This window comes from Pectinophora gossypiella, chromosome 11 (assembly GCF_024362695.1).
Source record: "Pectinophora gossypiella chromosome 11, ilPecGoss1.1, whole genome shotgun sequence".
Lineage (NCBI taxonomy): Eukaryota > Metazoa > Arthropoda > Insecta > Lepidoptera > Gelechiidae > Pectinophora > Pectinophora gossypiella.
This window is the reverse complement of record NC_065414.1, coordinates 4,935,939-4,949,256: the sequence shown is the minus strand read 5'-3', so window position 1 is coordinate 4,949,256 and position 13,318 is coordinate 4,935,939. Positions and strand designations below refer to the sequence as shown.

The 13,318-nt window shown below is 38.2% G+C and overlaps 1 protein-coding gene across 1 annotated transcript in view; it reads left to right on the top strand.

The window, feature by feature from the left end:
- Positions 1–13,318, top strand: part of LOC126371032 (bumetanide-sensitive sodium-(potassium)-chloride cotransporter) — a 66,387-nt gene that overhangs the window by 16,590 nt on the left and 36,479 nt on the right. The window contains exons 2-6 of the mRNA XM_050016228.1: positions 1,747–1,877; positions 2,793–3,096; positions 8,455–8,526; positions 8,893–9,073; positions 9,554–9,813. Of these exons, the coding sequence (XP_049872185.1) occupies positions 1,864–1,877; positions 2,793–3,096; positions 8,455–8,526; positions 8,893–9,073; positions 9,554–9,813 (831 nt within the window). The 5' untranslated portion in view covers positions 1,747–1,863. The remainder of the gene's footprint in view (positions 1–1,746; positions 1,878–2,792; positions 3,097–8,454; positions 8,527–8,892; positions 9,074–9,553; positions 9,814–13,318) is intronic.

Here is a 13,318-nt window from a genome sequence, read left to right as displayed (position 1 = left end):
TTTTAAATTAAACCGGGAAATCAATTTAAAAAAAAATATTTCTTATTCTGCCAATATTGGATACAATTTGCAATGTAAAATTGTAAACAATACAGTAACCGTTTTAGTGCCATAAATAGATATATCGTACTATATTTTGTTGTGTTGAAATAATGATTACGTGAAAAGATCTTATCTGTTGCCTAACGACAAGATTACATAAAAAAATATTTATATTCATTTCAATGGCACGGGTTCTTACTTTATTTTCCTTAAAGGTAAAGTATACATTTCTGACCGAAGATTTATACATGACCTAGTTTATGATACATGTACTTTACGCAAACAACGTATACGTACAGTCCACTAAAGGATCGAATTTGCGAGCTAAGAAAGCAAGTGATGCGTTTTATGTACCATACAAACCATCACCAATGTTAAAGTACAGTACTTATAATAAATTAAAATAAAACATTGAAATTGAAACCGGTTTTAACATTCGTTCGCTTAGAGAAAGCTAGCGTCTCTGCGCATTTGCTAGGCTTTTAGGATTTTGTGCAAAATATATAACCTAATAATAATAAAAGTTATGCAAATAATAAAAATGAATGCAGTAGATAGCCCAGTTGTGTAATTTATTGTGCGAATTGTAATAAAATAATAAAATAACCTAGTAAAATATAAAGTAAATAAAAAATTGACAAGTTATGGAACTGATTCCCACATAAATACATAAATTAACGTCTAATTCCCACTGGGATAGGCAGTAATTATGGAATTCCATTTCCACGCAATGTAAATACTTAGTATGTAGCTAAAAACATTTGTCATAAACTTTTTAAACCAAACACAACACTAAACTGAGCTTGGTAATAATAATAAGTAAGACCATAAAAGGTTATTCGTACATTTTTGATAGGTACCGTTTTCCTTATACTTTACGTTTCATTTTGACCCCAATCTGCTGTGATTTTGCCTGTTTATGACGTCACAGAGGACCTCTTTCGGGTAATAAAAATGTATGTTTTAAAAAGTTGTAGATAGTCTTTTTTAAACGGGGTTTAACTAACGGAATGTAATAGTTTTAGTAGTGGTCTGTGGTAATATGTTTATTTTAATGATACCAATACGTGTATGCTAATTCCACACGTGTGCAAAACAAGTTCCAATGGGAAATAGTTCCTTGCACTGGTACTGGTACATAATATGATTTATTAAATTTTATTATTATGAATGTCGTGTGAAAAACATTTACTAAAGTAGGATATATAACTATAAAAACTTATGTAGGTATGTACAGCGTAATTCAATTACGAGTCTGAATCCATTCGTTTTTAGGATTACGGTTAATGGCAATAGGGTCTACTCCTATTGCATGGAAGTTAAACTAAACATAGCTGGCGAGGAGTGAGTGTACGGTAAACCTCTGCCTACCCCTTCGGGGTACAGGCGTGATGGTATTTTCTTTTTGGTTACGGTTAATGAACAGTTAGTCGATCTATGTTTTACATAATAGATTAAAAATCCTTGTATAATATTATAAATTTTAAATATTGAAAAAAATAAATAGATTAAATAATTTAAAAAAACATATTTTCAAAATTTTAAAGATTCCGAATACGAAGTGTTGTGTTCACTTTTTCAAAACTTATTAATGAAACAAAAGTTATCCTATAGTTCATGTATTGTGACCTGTTTAATTTTATACAACTAAAACGTATAGATTAGTAAGTAATACTTACTTGACAAGTATTTCTTTCTTTGCAGGTTTCCGGCAAAGGAATTATGTGGTTGCAGACAACTAAAATATACCATATTACTGTTAAATTGCTCGAAGGTGTTCCGTACAAGACATCTTTCCGGTAGTACACCGACGCTGCAACCATGGAGGAGAATCGGTGAGAATCACATCATCAATACAACAACAACACTGTTGTGTAACAACGCAGTACAATTTACTTTATTTATACATCAATAGAGATTACAATAACTTACATGCAGGGTGTTAGTGGCATCGTAACGAATACTGAGGGGGATATTCAGAACATGATTCTGAGTTAATTTTAAGTGAAATTTTCCGTCGCAAACTTCATGTAAGTACAATTTTGTGTTTTTATTAATTATTTTCAATTCTATACTTTTGCGATGGAAAATTCTACTTGATATTAACTTATAATGAGCTGAATCATCTCCCTCAGTATTTGTTATGATGTCAGTTACACTCTATACAAGTACATACATACAAGTAGCCATACAAGTAGATAGGGTGTTAGTGATAACGTAACGAATACTGAGTTGATATCAAGTTGATTTTACTGTCGGAAAATTCATGAAAATTTTAGTGTTTTTTTTTTAAATTATTTTCCGTTCCATACTTTTGCGACGTTACGATGTCACTAACGCCCTGTATATAACAATATAGATAGATATCTACATAAATTAAACTAGAGTTAATGTATCTACATAAACTCACGCCCGTAGTCCATAATGAAGCAGGCAATATTACAAGTAATCACAAGAAAATTTGACACAACAACAACAGGTTTTTCAGGTTGTGAGAAACTGCAGTAGTATTAGGCAACTATGTTACCTACTGAATATAGATATTTTTGAATGTGGAATCACTTTTGAAACGAAATCAAATCAAGATGAATATAATGAACTGTATAGCTCATTTTATGATATGCGTTTTTTCATCTTTTACTCCCCTCCCCCCGTTCTTATATGCCCGGGAAATAAAAACCATTCCATGATTTTTATTCGTTCCCAACTTTGGCTTCGTTTTTTTAATAACTTATCTATTTATTTCAAAGCCAAAGGTTCACAGTATCAAGCGTGGACGGCGAGGCCAAGAAGAATGGTATTCATATGGGAGCGAGTATTATTTCGCGGCCGCTGCGCTCTTCTGCGGAGACGGTGGAGCGAGGAGTAGTTAGCAATAACCAGCAGGCTGATACGTGGCTGCATGACGCGGGCTGGAGGCGCAAGCGGTCCCTGGCCCAGCTGACCAGGGAAGCCCTGCCACGGATGGAGAACTACAGAAACTCCAAGCGAGCATTGAAAAGGCCAAGTCTCGGAGAACTACACGGTGATCATTTGATCACTGAGGAGACGAATGTAAGTAGCTTTTTAGACTTATTTAAAAATACATTTAGGTACTTATGTTAAGTGTACTTATCGGCACGGCAATGTAGGACGGAAGGGGCAAGTCACAGGGAACCGAACAGAGGGCAGCAGTAACTCAGTCAGTACTATTCAGAGGCGGAGGACAGGAGTCCTAGTACGGCTTTGAAATAGACTACTCTGGGCGTCATCCCACTCGCGTCAAACAGAGGACTGCGGGGCGGAAGGCAAGAGGAAAACCACTGCCTATTATCCCTAAAAAGTAGCATGGAGAATGCTACATCGACAAGAGTGTGGCTGTTGGATTGGTGATGGAAGTATATTTAGATATAAAGTTCAGATTATGCCCCATTTCTTCATAAATATAGCTGCGCCAAAATCATCATCAAGAATTTTAAATTTAAACTCACAACAAACCCAATATCTACTTATTTGCTATAGTCCAAGTAAGTATCATATACATACATACAGTTTCCACTGTAGAACCTCAAATATATATTTTAAAAAACGTGTTACGGCCTCTGTGGTCCAGGGGCTGAGCTATGTGCTCACGATCCAGAGGTCCCAGGTTCGATTCCCGGTGGGGACAAATCACAAAAATCACTTTGTGATCCCTAGTTTAGTTAGGACATTACAGGCTGATCACCTGATTGTCCAAAATGTAAGATGATCCGTGCTTCGGAGGGCACGTTAAGCCGTTGGTCCCGGTTACTACTTACTTACTGATGTAAGTGCGTAGTCGTTGCATGAGTCAACCCTGGTGTCCCAGGGTTGATGGGGTTGGTAATCCACTTCACAACCCACACGATAGAAGAAGAATAACGTTTTGGTTGGGATCATGGACGATGGAACTCATCAATTTTAACATTCTAAGTAACGGATATATATACGAATATTTACTACGAATATCTTATTTAAATCAGTATAATTTAAGTGGAATATAATGACTTATCCTATCAGTATTTAAAAACGATCAGCATCAGGGCACAAGAACACTTAAATTCAAGATGAGTCGCGTCCAAATTATCTTGATGTGATTTGTGTGATGTGATATAATTATCGATATACCATGGTTGAAATGTTTCCTGTGATTAAACACTCGTTAAGCGACAATTTTAATGCACCCGTACATTTGCCGAAATGTTGTTATAATACATAGTTCACAAGGTTACTTTGAACTCATGATAGTTTGTAATTGAAACACACGGAAATCTTTCCCAATCATTAAAAAAAAAACTACTTAACACATAACACAAACAGCCTATATAAGTCCCACTGCTTCACACTTGCCTCCTCTCATTCAAACGGAGGGGGTCTATCTTTCTATCTATCTATCTACTCGGCCTGTGTCCACTCACGGTTGGGTATAGGCCTCCTCTCTTTCACGCCATCCTTCCCGGTCCTGTGCAAGTCTCATCCATTGCTTTCCGGCATACACAATATCATCCGACCACCGGGCTGGTGGTCTGCCTCGATATTGCATACCATCCCTTGGCCACCATTGAGTAACAGCCTTAGTCTATCTGTTGTCTTCCCGTCTTGCCAAGTGTCCTGCCCATCTCCACTTAAGCCTAGCGATTCGTATACATACATCTTCGACTTTGGTGCGTTGCCGAATTTCGACGTTTGGTATACGATGTACCTGGTGGATGCCTAACATGGCGCGCTCCATAGCCCGTTGTGCCACTCTAATTTTATAAATGCGCTCTTTCGTGAGCGGCCATGTTTCGGCGCCATAAGTGAGTATGGGCAGCACACATTGGTTAAATACCTTGGTTTTATGAAAAATAATATATATTCGTATATTTATATTTAAAGTAACATAATTAGAATGTCATATCTGTCGTCTCTTTAGCACTAGACGACTCGTATATCCTCCTGCCGCCAATTTACGTTGTACAATTTACCTTACAGTATATTATACGAGTATATGTTCTGCTTTTGATGTGAAAATGTCGCAAAGATAACACACATCATTTGATATGTATACAGAGTGTTAGTGGCATCTAACACTCGATACTGATAACGAATACTGAGGGGATGATTCAGACCATGATTCTGAATTCTGAGTTAATATAAAGTGAAATTTTTCGTTTCAAAATTCGTGATTCTTTTTTGTGTTTCCTAAGATTATTTTCAATTCTATACTTTTGCGATGGAAAATTCCACTTGATATTAACTCAGAATAATGAGCTGAAGTATGACCCTTACTTTTTGTTACGATGCCACTTACACCCTGTATGTATATGTAGGTACCTTGAAAGATTTCGTGCTTCTTCTTATCGTGTGGGTTGTGAGGTGGAATACCACCCTCATCAACCCTGGTGTCAGGGTTATTACTGAGCCGCCAAAGGCCCCTGACATGGCTCATGTAATGACTACAAAAAGAAAAAAAAATTATACAATGTAAAGATCATGTAACGATTTCGTTATAACTATCATTACTCATTTAAAAAGTATTAGAAAATCGCATTTTTTTTTCATGTTGAGGAAATCCTCCTCATAGTGTTTTCGTTGTTTCGTTAAACTTCCGTAATTTATATCGCGACTCAATCAAGGAGAACTGTTTCAATGTCAGACCTTTATGGACTGACATTGAAAAACTACCATCATGTTTCTCTCTACAATTTCCCTTAAGTCATCCGCATTGTGTTACAAAACCTTGTACTTACGGATAATAGATATCTACATAGTTTTAAGTTTACGCTGTTGTTATCATAATTAAAACACATAATAATCCCAACTGGGCACCCTCTCAACACCACCCTGGCCTGTTGTCTTAAACGTTGTACCGGGTGAGAGCCTTCAGCGCTCCCCATTTGTCCGGCCAAGTAGTTAATGCCATCTGCGGCAAATCTACAATAAGTCACGTCAAAAAAAATAAAAATATGATAGATACATAGATATAATGCTTTATTTAGCTCAATGGACACAAAATACAGAGATAAGAACAACATATTACAGAAAAGCACAACAGGCGGCCTTATTGCTCATGCAGCAATTTCTTCCAGGCAACCTTTGGGTACAGAAGGATGACGGCTAATAATTACGCGCGCTGGTTACCGATGCGATCCGGTGTAATCCGATTACAGGTCCATATCTTAAGAAGATGATTCGTTGTTTTAGAGGACTCTGCATAGCACTTAAAGCATAACGCCAAAATGCTTCTAGAAGTGGTTCTTAGTGTAGAATAGATTTTCTAAATTGTTCGGTTGATATTTTATACACCCATTTATATATAACGGCAGAGTTGGTAGTAGATGTCCAAAATTAAGATGATCCCTGCTTCGTAAGACACGTTAAGCCGTTGGTTTTGGGTACTACTTAGATGTAAGCACGTAGTCGTTACATGAGTCATGTCTGGTCTTTGGCGGCTCAATAATACACTGACACCAGGGTTGATGAGGTTGGTAGGTAATCCACCTCACAACTCACACGATAGAAGAAGCTAGATGTGACTGTTAGTTGCAGTAAGTTACATAATACGTGTGTGTTTATTAAGTATGAAAACTATTTTGTAGCAACTATGCTGTTAAAAATATTCTTAGTTGGCAACTGGTTGCGTATTAAGACAAAACATTCGCAACTAGTTGCCAACAAAGGAGTAAAATTCTTCCTTTGCAACTGGTTGTGAAACGTGGTTCCGATGGCGACCGAAGGGGAATTAACAGGTGTGAGTGACGGCCGGTGTCCAATCATGTAGACATGTCACATATGATGATAGTTATTACCTATCTCGTCTGTGACAGATCACATTGGAGATAATAAACTTTTATGACGTACATAGTTGGTTCAGATAATGTGGCTTTAATCACGGCAGTCAAGCAGATAAATAGACTGAGGAGACACATTGTAAACTGTTAAAAATGGCACGCCTTTATACTTTTTACTACCAGACTTAGGGTTTCATTATTATAAGGTGTATAAAAATCTACACGACTTGCATCCGTACGTACGTATAGGTGGGCAGGAGTATGTTAGGATTGGGGTGTAAAGTTCCTAATGGCTGTGAGGGCTGGTTTTCTGAGGCTAAGGCCGAGATGAAAACATCCAAAAGCTTGCAAAACTCACCAAATTTAATACAGTAGTTCAATGGAGTAGAAGAAAATCGGAAGTCAAGAGACAAAATGTTGTCACAGTAATGAAAAAATAAGTTTAATGTTGGGGTTGCCAACAGTGAAGTCCCTCTCAAATCCATCGTCTCCAGTTGATATAAAAAAACGTTTGCCAACCATTGCCCAATGGCTCAAATTAGCTTCAAAACGTTTTTTCGATTCTGCTCCGCACCACCGAAATCCTGTGGTAGTTGCGACTTCCGAATACATTCCGCTTAGGGGCGCCCTGTTGGGCACCCTCAGGCTTGTCTTAAATTTTGTCCCTGGTGAGAGTTCTCAGCGCTTCCCGTTTGTCCGGCCAAGTAGTTAATGCCATCTGCGGCAAATATACAATAAGTCACGTCAAAAAAGGCTTCATTATTCTAACGAATTTTGCTGTTTGTTTAAATCATTCAAATAAGCATTAAATCAAATGAAAGAAATGACACTGCGATGCTAACAATGGTCTAATGACGATGAGTCACAAGTTCAAATACTATACTCCACGTGCGCTGATGACTGTGATGACCGTGATGATTCCCATTTCAGTGGGTACGAGTCATCACGAGGTCATTACAGCCGTCACTTCGTTTCATTGTTACTTACTTACAGAATAACTTTTATACATCCTCTCACAAATTTCACCGCGATTAGATTAGCATTTTTGTTTATTGTTTAAAAACCAGTACAATTTATCAAAGTTTCATGTTGCCCGAAGGCGTGGTTTGTTTACTGGATGCCTACTAACAATTACAAATAGTTACAATCCATTACAATTCAGGGTGTTAGTGACATCGTAACGAATGGGATGATTCGGACAATGGTTATGAGTTGATATCAAGTGAAATTTTCCGTCGCTAAATTCATATTTATATTTCGAATACTGAGGGGGATGATTCAGTTCATGATTCTGAGTTTATATCAAGTGGAACTTCTGGTCGGAAAATTCATGAATATTTTTGTTTTTTTTTTTATTATTTTCAGTGTCATACTTTTGCGACGGAAAATTCCACTTTATATCAACTCAGAATCATAGTCTGAATCATCAAAGTTTTCGTTACGATGTCACTAACACCCTGTATGTTAACAAGAATAAGAGTATTCGAGTTTTGGTTCCCGCTATTAAACAAAGCGATTCAGACGTGTGTATAACTTTTATAGGTCGGTAGGCAACCGTCAAGTAGATTATTTACTTCGGATTCAATAAAAAAATCCAAATGGTAACAAGCTCCTGGTTTATTATAACATTTTGTTACAGGACGAGAAAGAACATCAAAGGGATACAAAGTCACCGACACCCGCCGGAGGAATTAAATTAGGATGGATTCAGGTATTATTTATTTTTTATATTAGTTTTTTTACACATAATACTTAATAACTTCTTCAAACAGATCTCTCCCATATGATACGATATGACGTTGTCGTTAACACATAAGGCTTCATGGAAACTCGGAGAAGCGTAGATATAACCAACTGTAACGCGCATACTGATACTTAAGTTGTATTAAAACAGACTTAATATGCATTATGCATAGTAGGTATGCCCCTACGATAATAAAATATTTATCAAAGACCAAAAGTAACAGATGAGGTCGATTTGCATTGACTCTCGGCTCCTCGCGTATATAACAAAAAATGTCCGAATATGCTTTGACTCAACCATTTTCCTCCAAAACTTATGAATGGAAACCCCCAGGGGGTGCTGATACCATGCCTGCTAAACATCTGGGGCGTGATGCTGTTCCTGCGAATATCGTGGGTGGTGTCTCAAGCCGGGGTCGGGCTGTCCCTGGTCATCATCGCCATATCCGCCATCGTTTGCGTCATCACTACTCTGTCTATGAGCGCCATCTGCACCAATGGGGAGGTCAAAGGAGGTACGTTGTTTTAAAATAAATAATAATACAAATACTGACATACAGAAGGGTCACTCTCCGTCCCGCTGCGATACGGGATAGATTACCTCACCCCCCGTTGCGAGCCACTTTAAATAGTATAGACTATTGACTGTTTCAGGATTGAACTACATCTACCGCACGCACTTTCTATGCTTCTATACTTTTCTGTCACTCAGACGCGGAACAGAACACATATAAAGTCATAATTATTAGTAGAAAAAAGATATCATCAATTCCTTTTATACGAACAGGTGTTAGTGAAAACTTTGAGGGATGATTCTGACTACAATTCTGAGTTGCATCATCCACCTCAGTTTTGGTTACAATGTGACTAACATCCTGTATACTCACATTAAATATAAGTACTCTAAATTATTGTTCCTTGTAGTAACTGAAGTAATCTTCTTACTAATGTTTCCTTTATTCGAGAATCACATTTAAAGCATCAAAACTGTTCAGGTGGCATATACTACATAATATCAAGATCTCTGGGCCCCGAGTTCGGCGCATCAGTCGGTATAATCTTCGCATTCGCCAATGCCGTAGCAGCTAGTATGAACACTATTGGATTCTGCGAATCCCTCAACGACCTGCTCAAGTCCACCGGTGGAGGTATCGTGGACAACGGGGTCAATGACATCAGGATAGTGGGGCCTGTTGCTCTGCTCATCATGTGCGTCATATGCGCTGTCGGGATGGACTGGGAGAGTAAAGCGCAGGTTAGTTCGTTCCTTCGTATATTTTAAACACAAATAATCAAATGTAGATACAGGGAGTTAATACAGGGTGTAATGGAATTTACCGTCGCAAAATTCATGTTTTTTTAATTATTTTCAATTCTATACCTTTGCGTTCGAAAATTCCTCTTGATATTAACTCAGAATAATGAGCAGAATTATGCCTCTGGGAAAAAATCCTCTTGATATTAACTCAGAATAATGAGCGGAATTATGCCTCTCAGTATTCGTTACGATGTCACTTACACCTCATACAAGTACATACAGGTAGCCATACAAGTAGGTATGGGTATTAGTGACTCCGTAAAGAATACTGAGGCGGATGGTTCAGAAGACTATCCATATTTTCTTAAAGTATCATAAAATTAGACAATTATTCTTCATCTCGCGGTAACGTGGTATTGTCGTAAATCATGTAATTCATTGACTATACTGCTGGCTACGTTAATGTTATATACATTTTTAATTGTTTTATTTTTTGCTCTGGCTATATTGCCAGTTACTTTTCACTTACGCCACGATCTTCTTATCGTGCGGATTGTGAGGTGGAATACCAGCCTCGTCAACCCTGGTGTCAGGATTATTATTGAGCCGCCAAAGGCCCCTGACATGACTCATGTAATGACTACATACTTACATCAGTAAGTAGTTACCGGGACCAACGGCTAACGTGCCGTCCAAAGCACGGATAATCTTACTTTCGGACAATCAGGTTCATTTTTGTGATATGTTCCCACCGGGATTCGAACTCGGGGCCTCCGGATCGTGAGCCCTACGCTTAACCCCTGGACCACGGAGGCTGCCGTTACTTACGCCACAACGATGACAATGAGGATGGGGATGACGACGGAGCACGTAGGTATCTTTAACTAATGTGAATAATATCCTAATTTATTTTCAATACCTACAGTCCGCATCTAGAAATCCAACTGCATACTCTCAGACCCGTTGTCTGAAATTTGTACCGGGTAAGAGCCCTCAGCGCTCCCCATTTGTCAGGCCAAGTAGTTAATATTATCTGCGGCAAATCTTCAATAAGTCACGTCAAAAAAAAAACACATCTAGGAGTTTTTATTTACGTGGAGCTAACACCGCCTCCAACATATATCTAACCATACGTATTAAAATGGTCTTGAGCGTGTCGGCAATAAGCAGATGATGTATCTTCATTCACGAATTAGTTTCACTTATGTATTTCTTCGCGGTGAATTACATGAGTTACACTTTACATGTACCTAGTCTTTGTTCGCAATATTGTAACTACGTACTTTTCATATGCCGATATTTGTCACAGAATGACTAGTTAGTCTTGTTACTATGCTATATACTTATGACGCCCCTTGCAAAATGCAGAAATATAATCAAGATGCAGTGTTATACTGTGGTTCCAGTACGGGCCATGCCGCTCTGTAAGTGGAGGTGTCTCCCGTCGTGGCGTGGTGGAGGCGATGGTGAAAACTTCAAAATGCCAAATATATAATAATAATATATTTTTTTGGAATTCTTCAAAATTGGCTTACATAGTTAGCGCTTATGGAACGTCAAAAATTAAATTACGTATTATGTAACTAGCTGTAAAACTATCTCCCGTCGTGGCGTGGTAGTAGTGATGGTGAAGCACTTTATTTTATTGAGTTTTTAAAAAAGTTACAATTGAGTTACAATAAGTATGCGTACCTCGTCCCGCCCCGGTAGGGCAGTATTGCCTTACAAAAAAAACTTATGTGTTACCACTTATTTTAGTAAGAATCTATTGCCCGTTAATATTTTAATGTTTCCAACAGTTCCTAATGGCTATTAAGATAGGTATAGTTGACGTCACCAGATGTAGAATGACATTATATTCCTATTGACCTATTTCTCATCCATTTCTCTTCGGTTTCCTTGCATTAACAAATACCACTCCTCTTTCTTCGTCGAAGGACGTAATATACGATCCCGACTGCCCGATTATTCTAGCTATAGAGGCAGCCAATCAGCTCGCGACAACAAACACTTCAGAACCTTGATACCGATCTCGTCGGCGTGTTCGACTGTTTCCCTCATTCAGCGCTTATCGCTATCGACTCACTAGGGTCGATTAATTCTTTCACATTAGTTTCAGGCGACGCCTTGAGCCGAGGTTCGCGGCCAACAGGACACCCTCAGTCCTGTTGTCTTAAGATTTTATTGTCTTAGGATGTCTTAATAACATTAATTGATTAAAATTAATTAATGTTAAGACATCCGGGAAGTACATCTGGAGCACTGGTGATCCCGAAACACAGGCTCTGGCTTAAATCTCGGGCGCCAGTCTCCACTCGTACATACCCTTCAATTGTGCATTATTTTATGTAACCCACCTATGTACATTGTGGAGAACAAATAAAAAGATCTTTATTCTTTATTTGTATCGAGTGAGAGCCCTCACCACTTCCCATTTGTAAGGCAAAGTAGATTTATGTTACACTTACCTTATGTTAAACACGTCACGTTACGTTACGTTACGTTAAGCCTTTGGTCCCGGGCTAAGCCAAAACACCTCCACCATCCCGCAGTAGAGCAGCGTGGTGGAGTATGCTTCATACCTACTCCGCTTGATTGAGAGGACGTCTGTGTTTAGTATATACATACATACATAAATTTACGCCTATTTCCCACCGGGGTAAGCAGAGACTATAGAATTCTATTTGCTTCGATCCTGAAACACTTGTCTTGCTTCCTCTAAATTCATCAATCGCTTCATACACGCACGCCGGATTAGAGTAGATCGTATTAAACCTTTTCTAAGAACATCTCCAATTTGGTCAATGAAAGTCCTTCTAGGTCTTCCTCTTCCAGCCCTACCATCAAATTTCGCTTTATACACCGCTTAGGCAATTCTATTATCGTTCATCCGCTCTACGCGTCCAAACCAACCTAACATTCCCTTCTCAATCTTAGTCACTCTACTAGTCACTACATCGTCTTTTACACCACATCTCTGTGTTTAGTAGTGGGATGTATATAGACTATTTATGTACTTATGTTTATGTTTACGTTATGATGTTATATATTATATTGCGTCGTGGTAACGCGATCGGTTTGCTCGGCAAACGAGCCTGTAATGGCGGGCGCGCCCAATTGACCTCCAGTAATAAACAACCAACCACACACAAACATTTCTCTCTTTATGTCTACTTCGAATTATGGGAAAAAATAATATTTTTTTATTTATCCTATTTTTTGATATAAATACTAAGCGATAAGGCCGCCATTTGCCATTTACTTAGTTAAGAGTCTTTATGTAATTATTTCTTTTTCTTTTGGTGCAATAAAGTGTATTTGTATTGTTTGTATTGTATTGTAAATACTAGGCCGTCGTAATTTGAGGTCGCAGGTCGAATCCCAGCATAGGCCTAAACCATTTTCGAATTTATTTTTGGATCATAAATGATTATCACGTGCTCAGCGGTGAAGGAAAACATCGTGACGAAACCAACATTCCTGAAAAATGAATTGCGGAGGT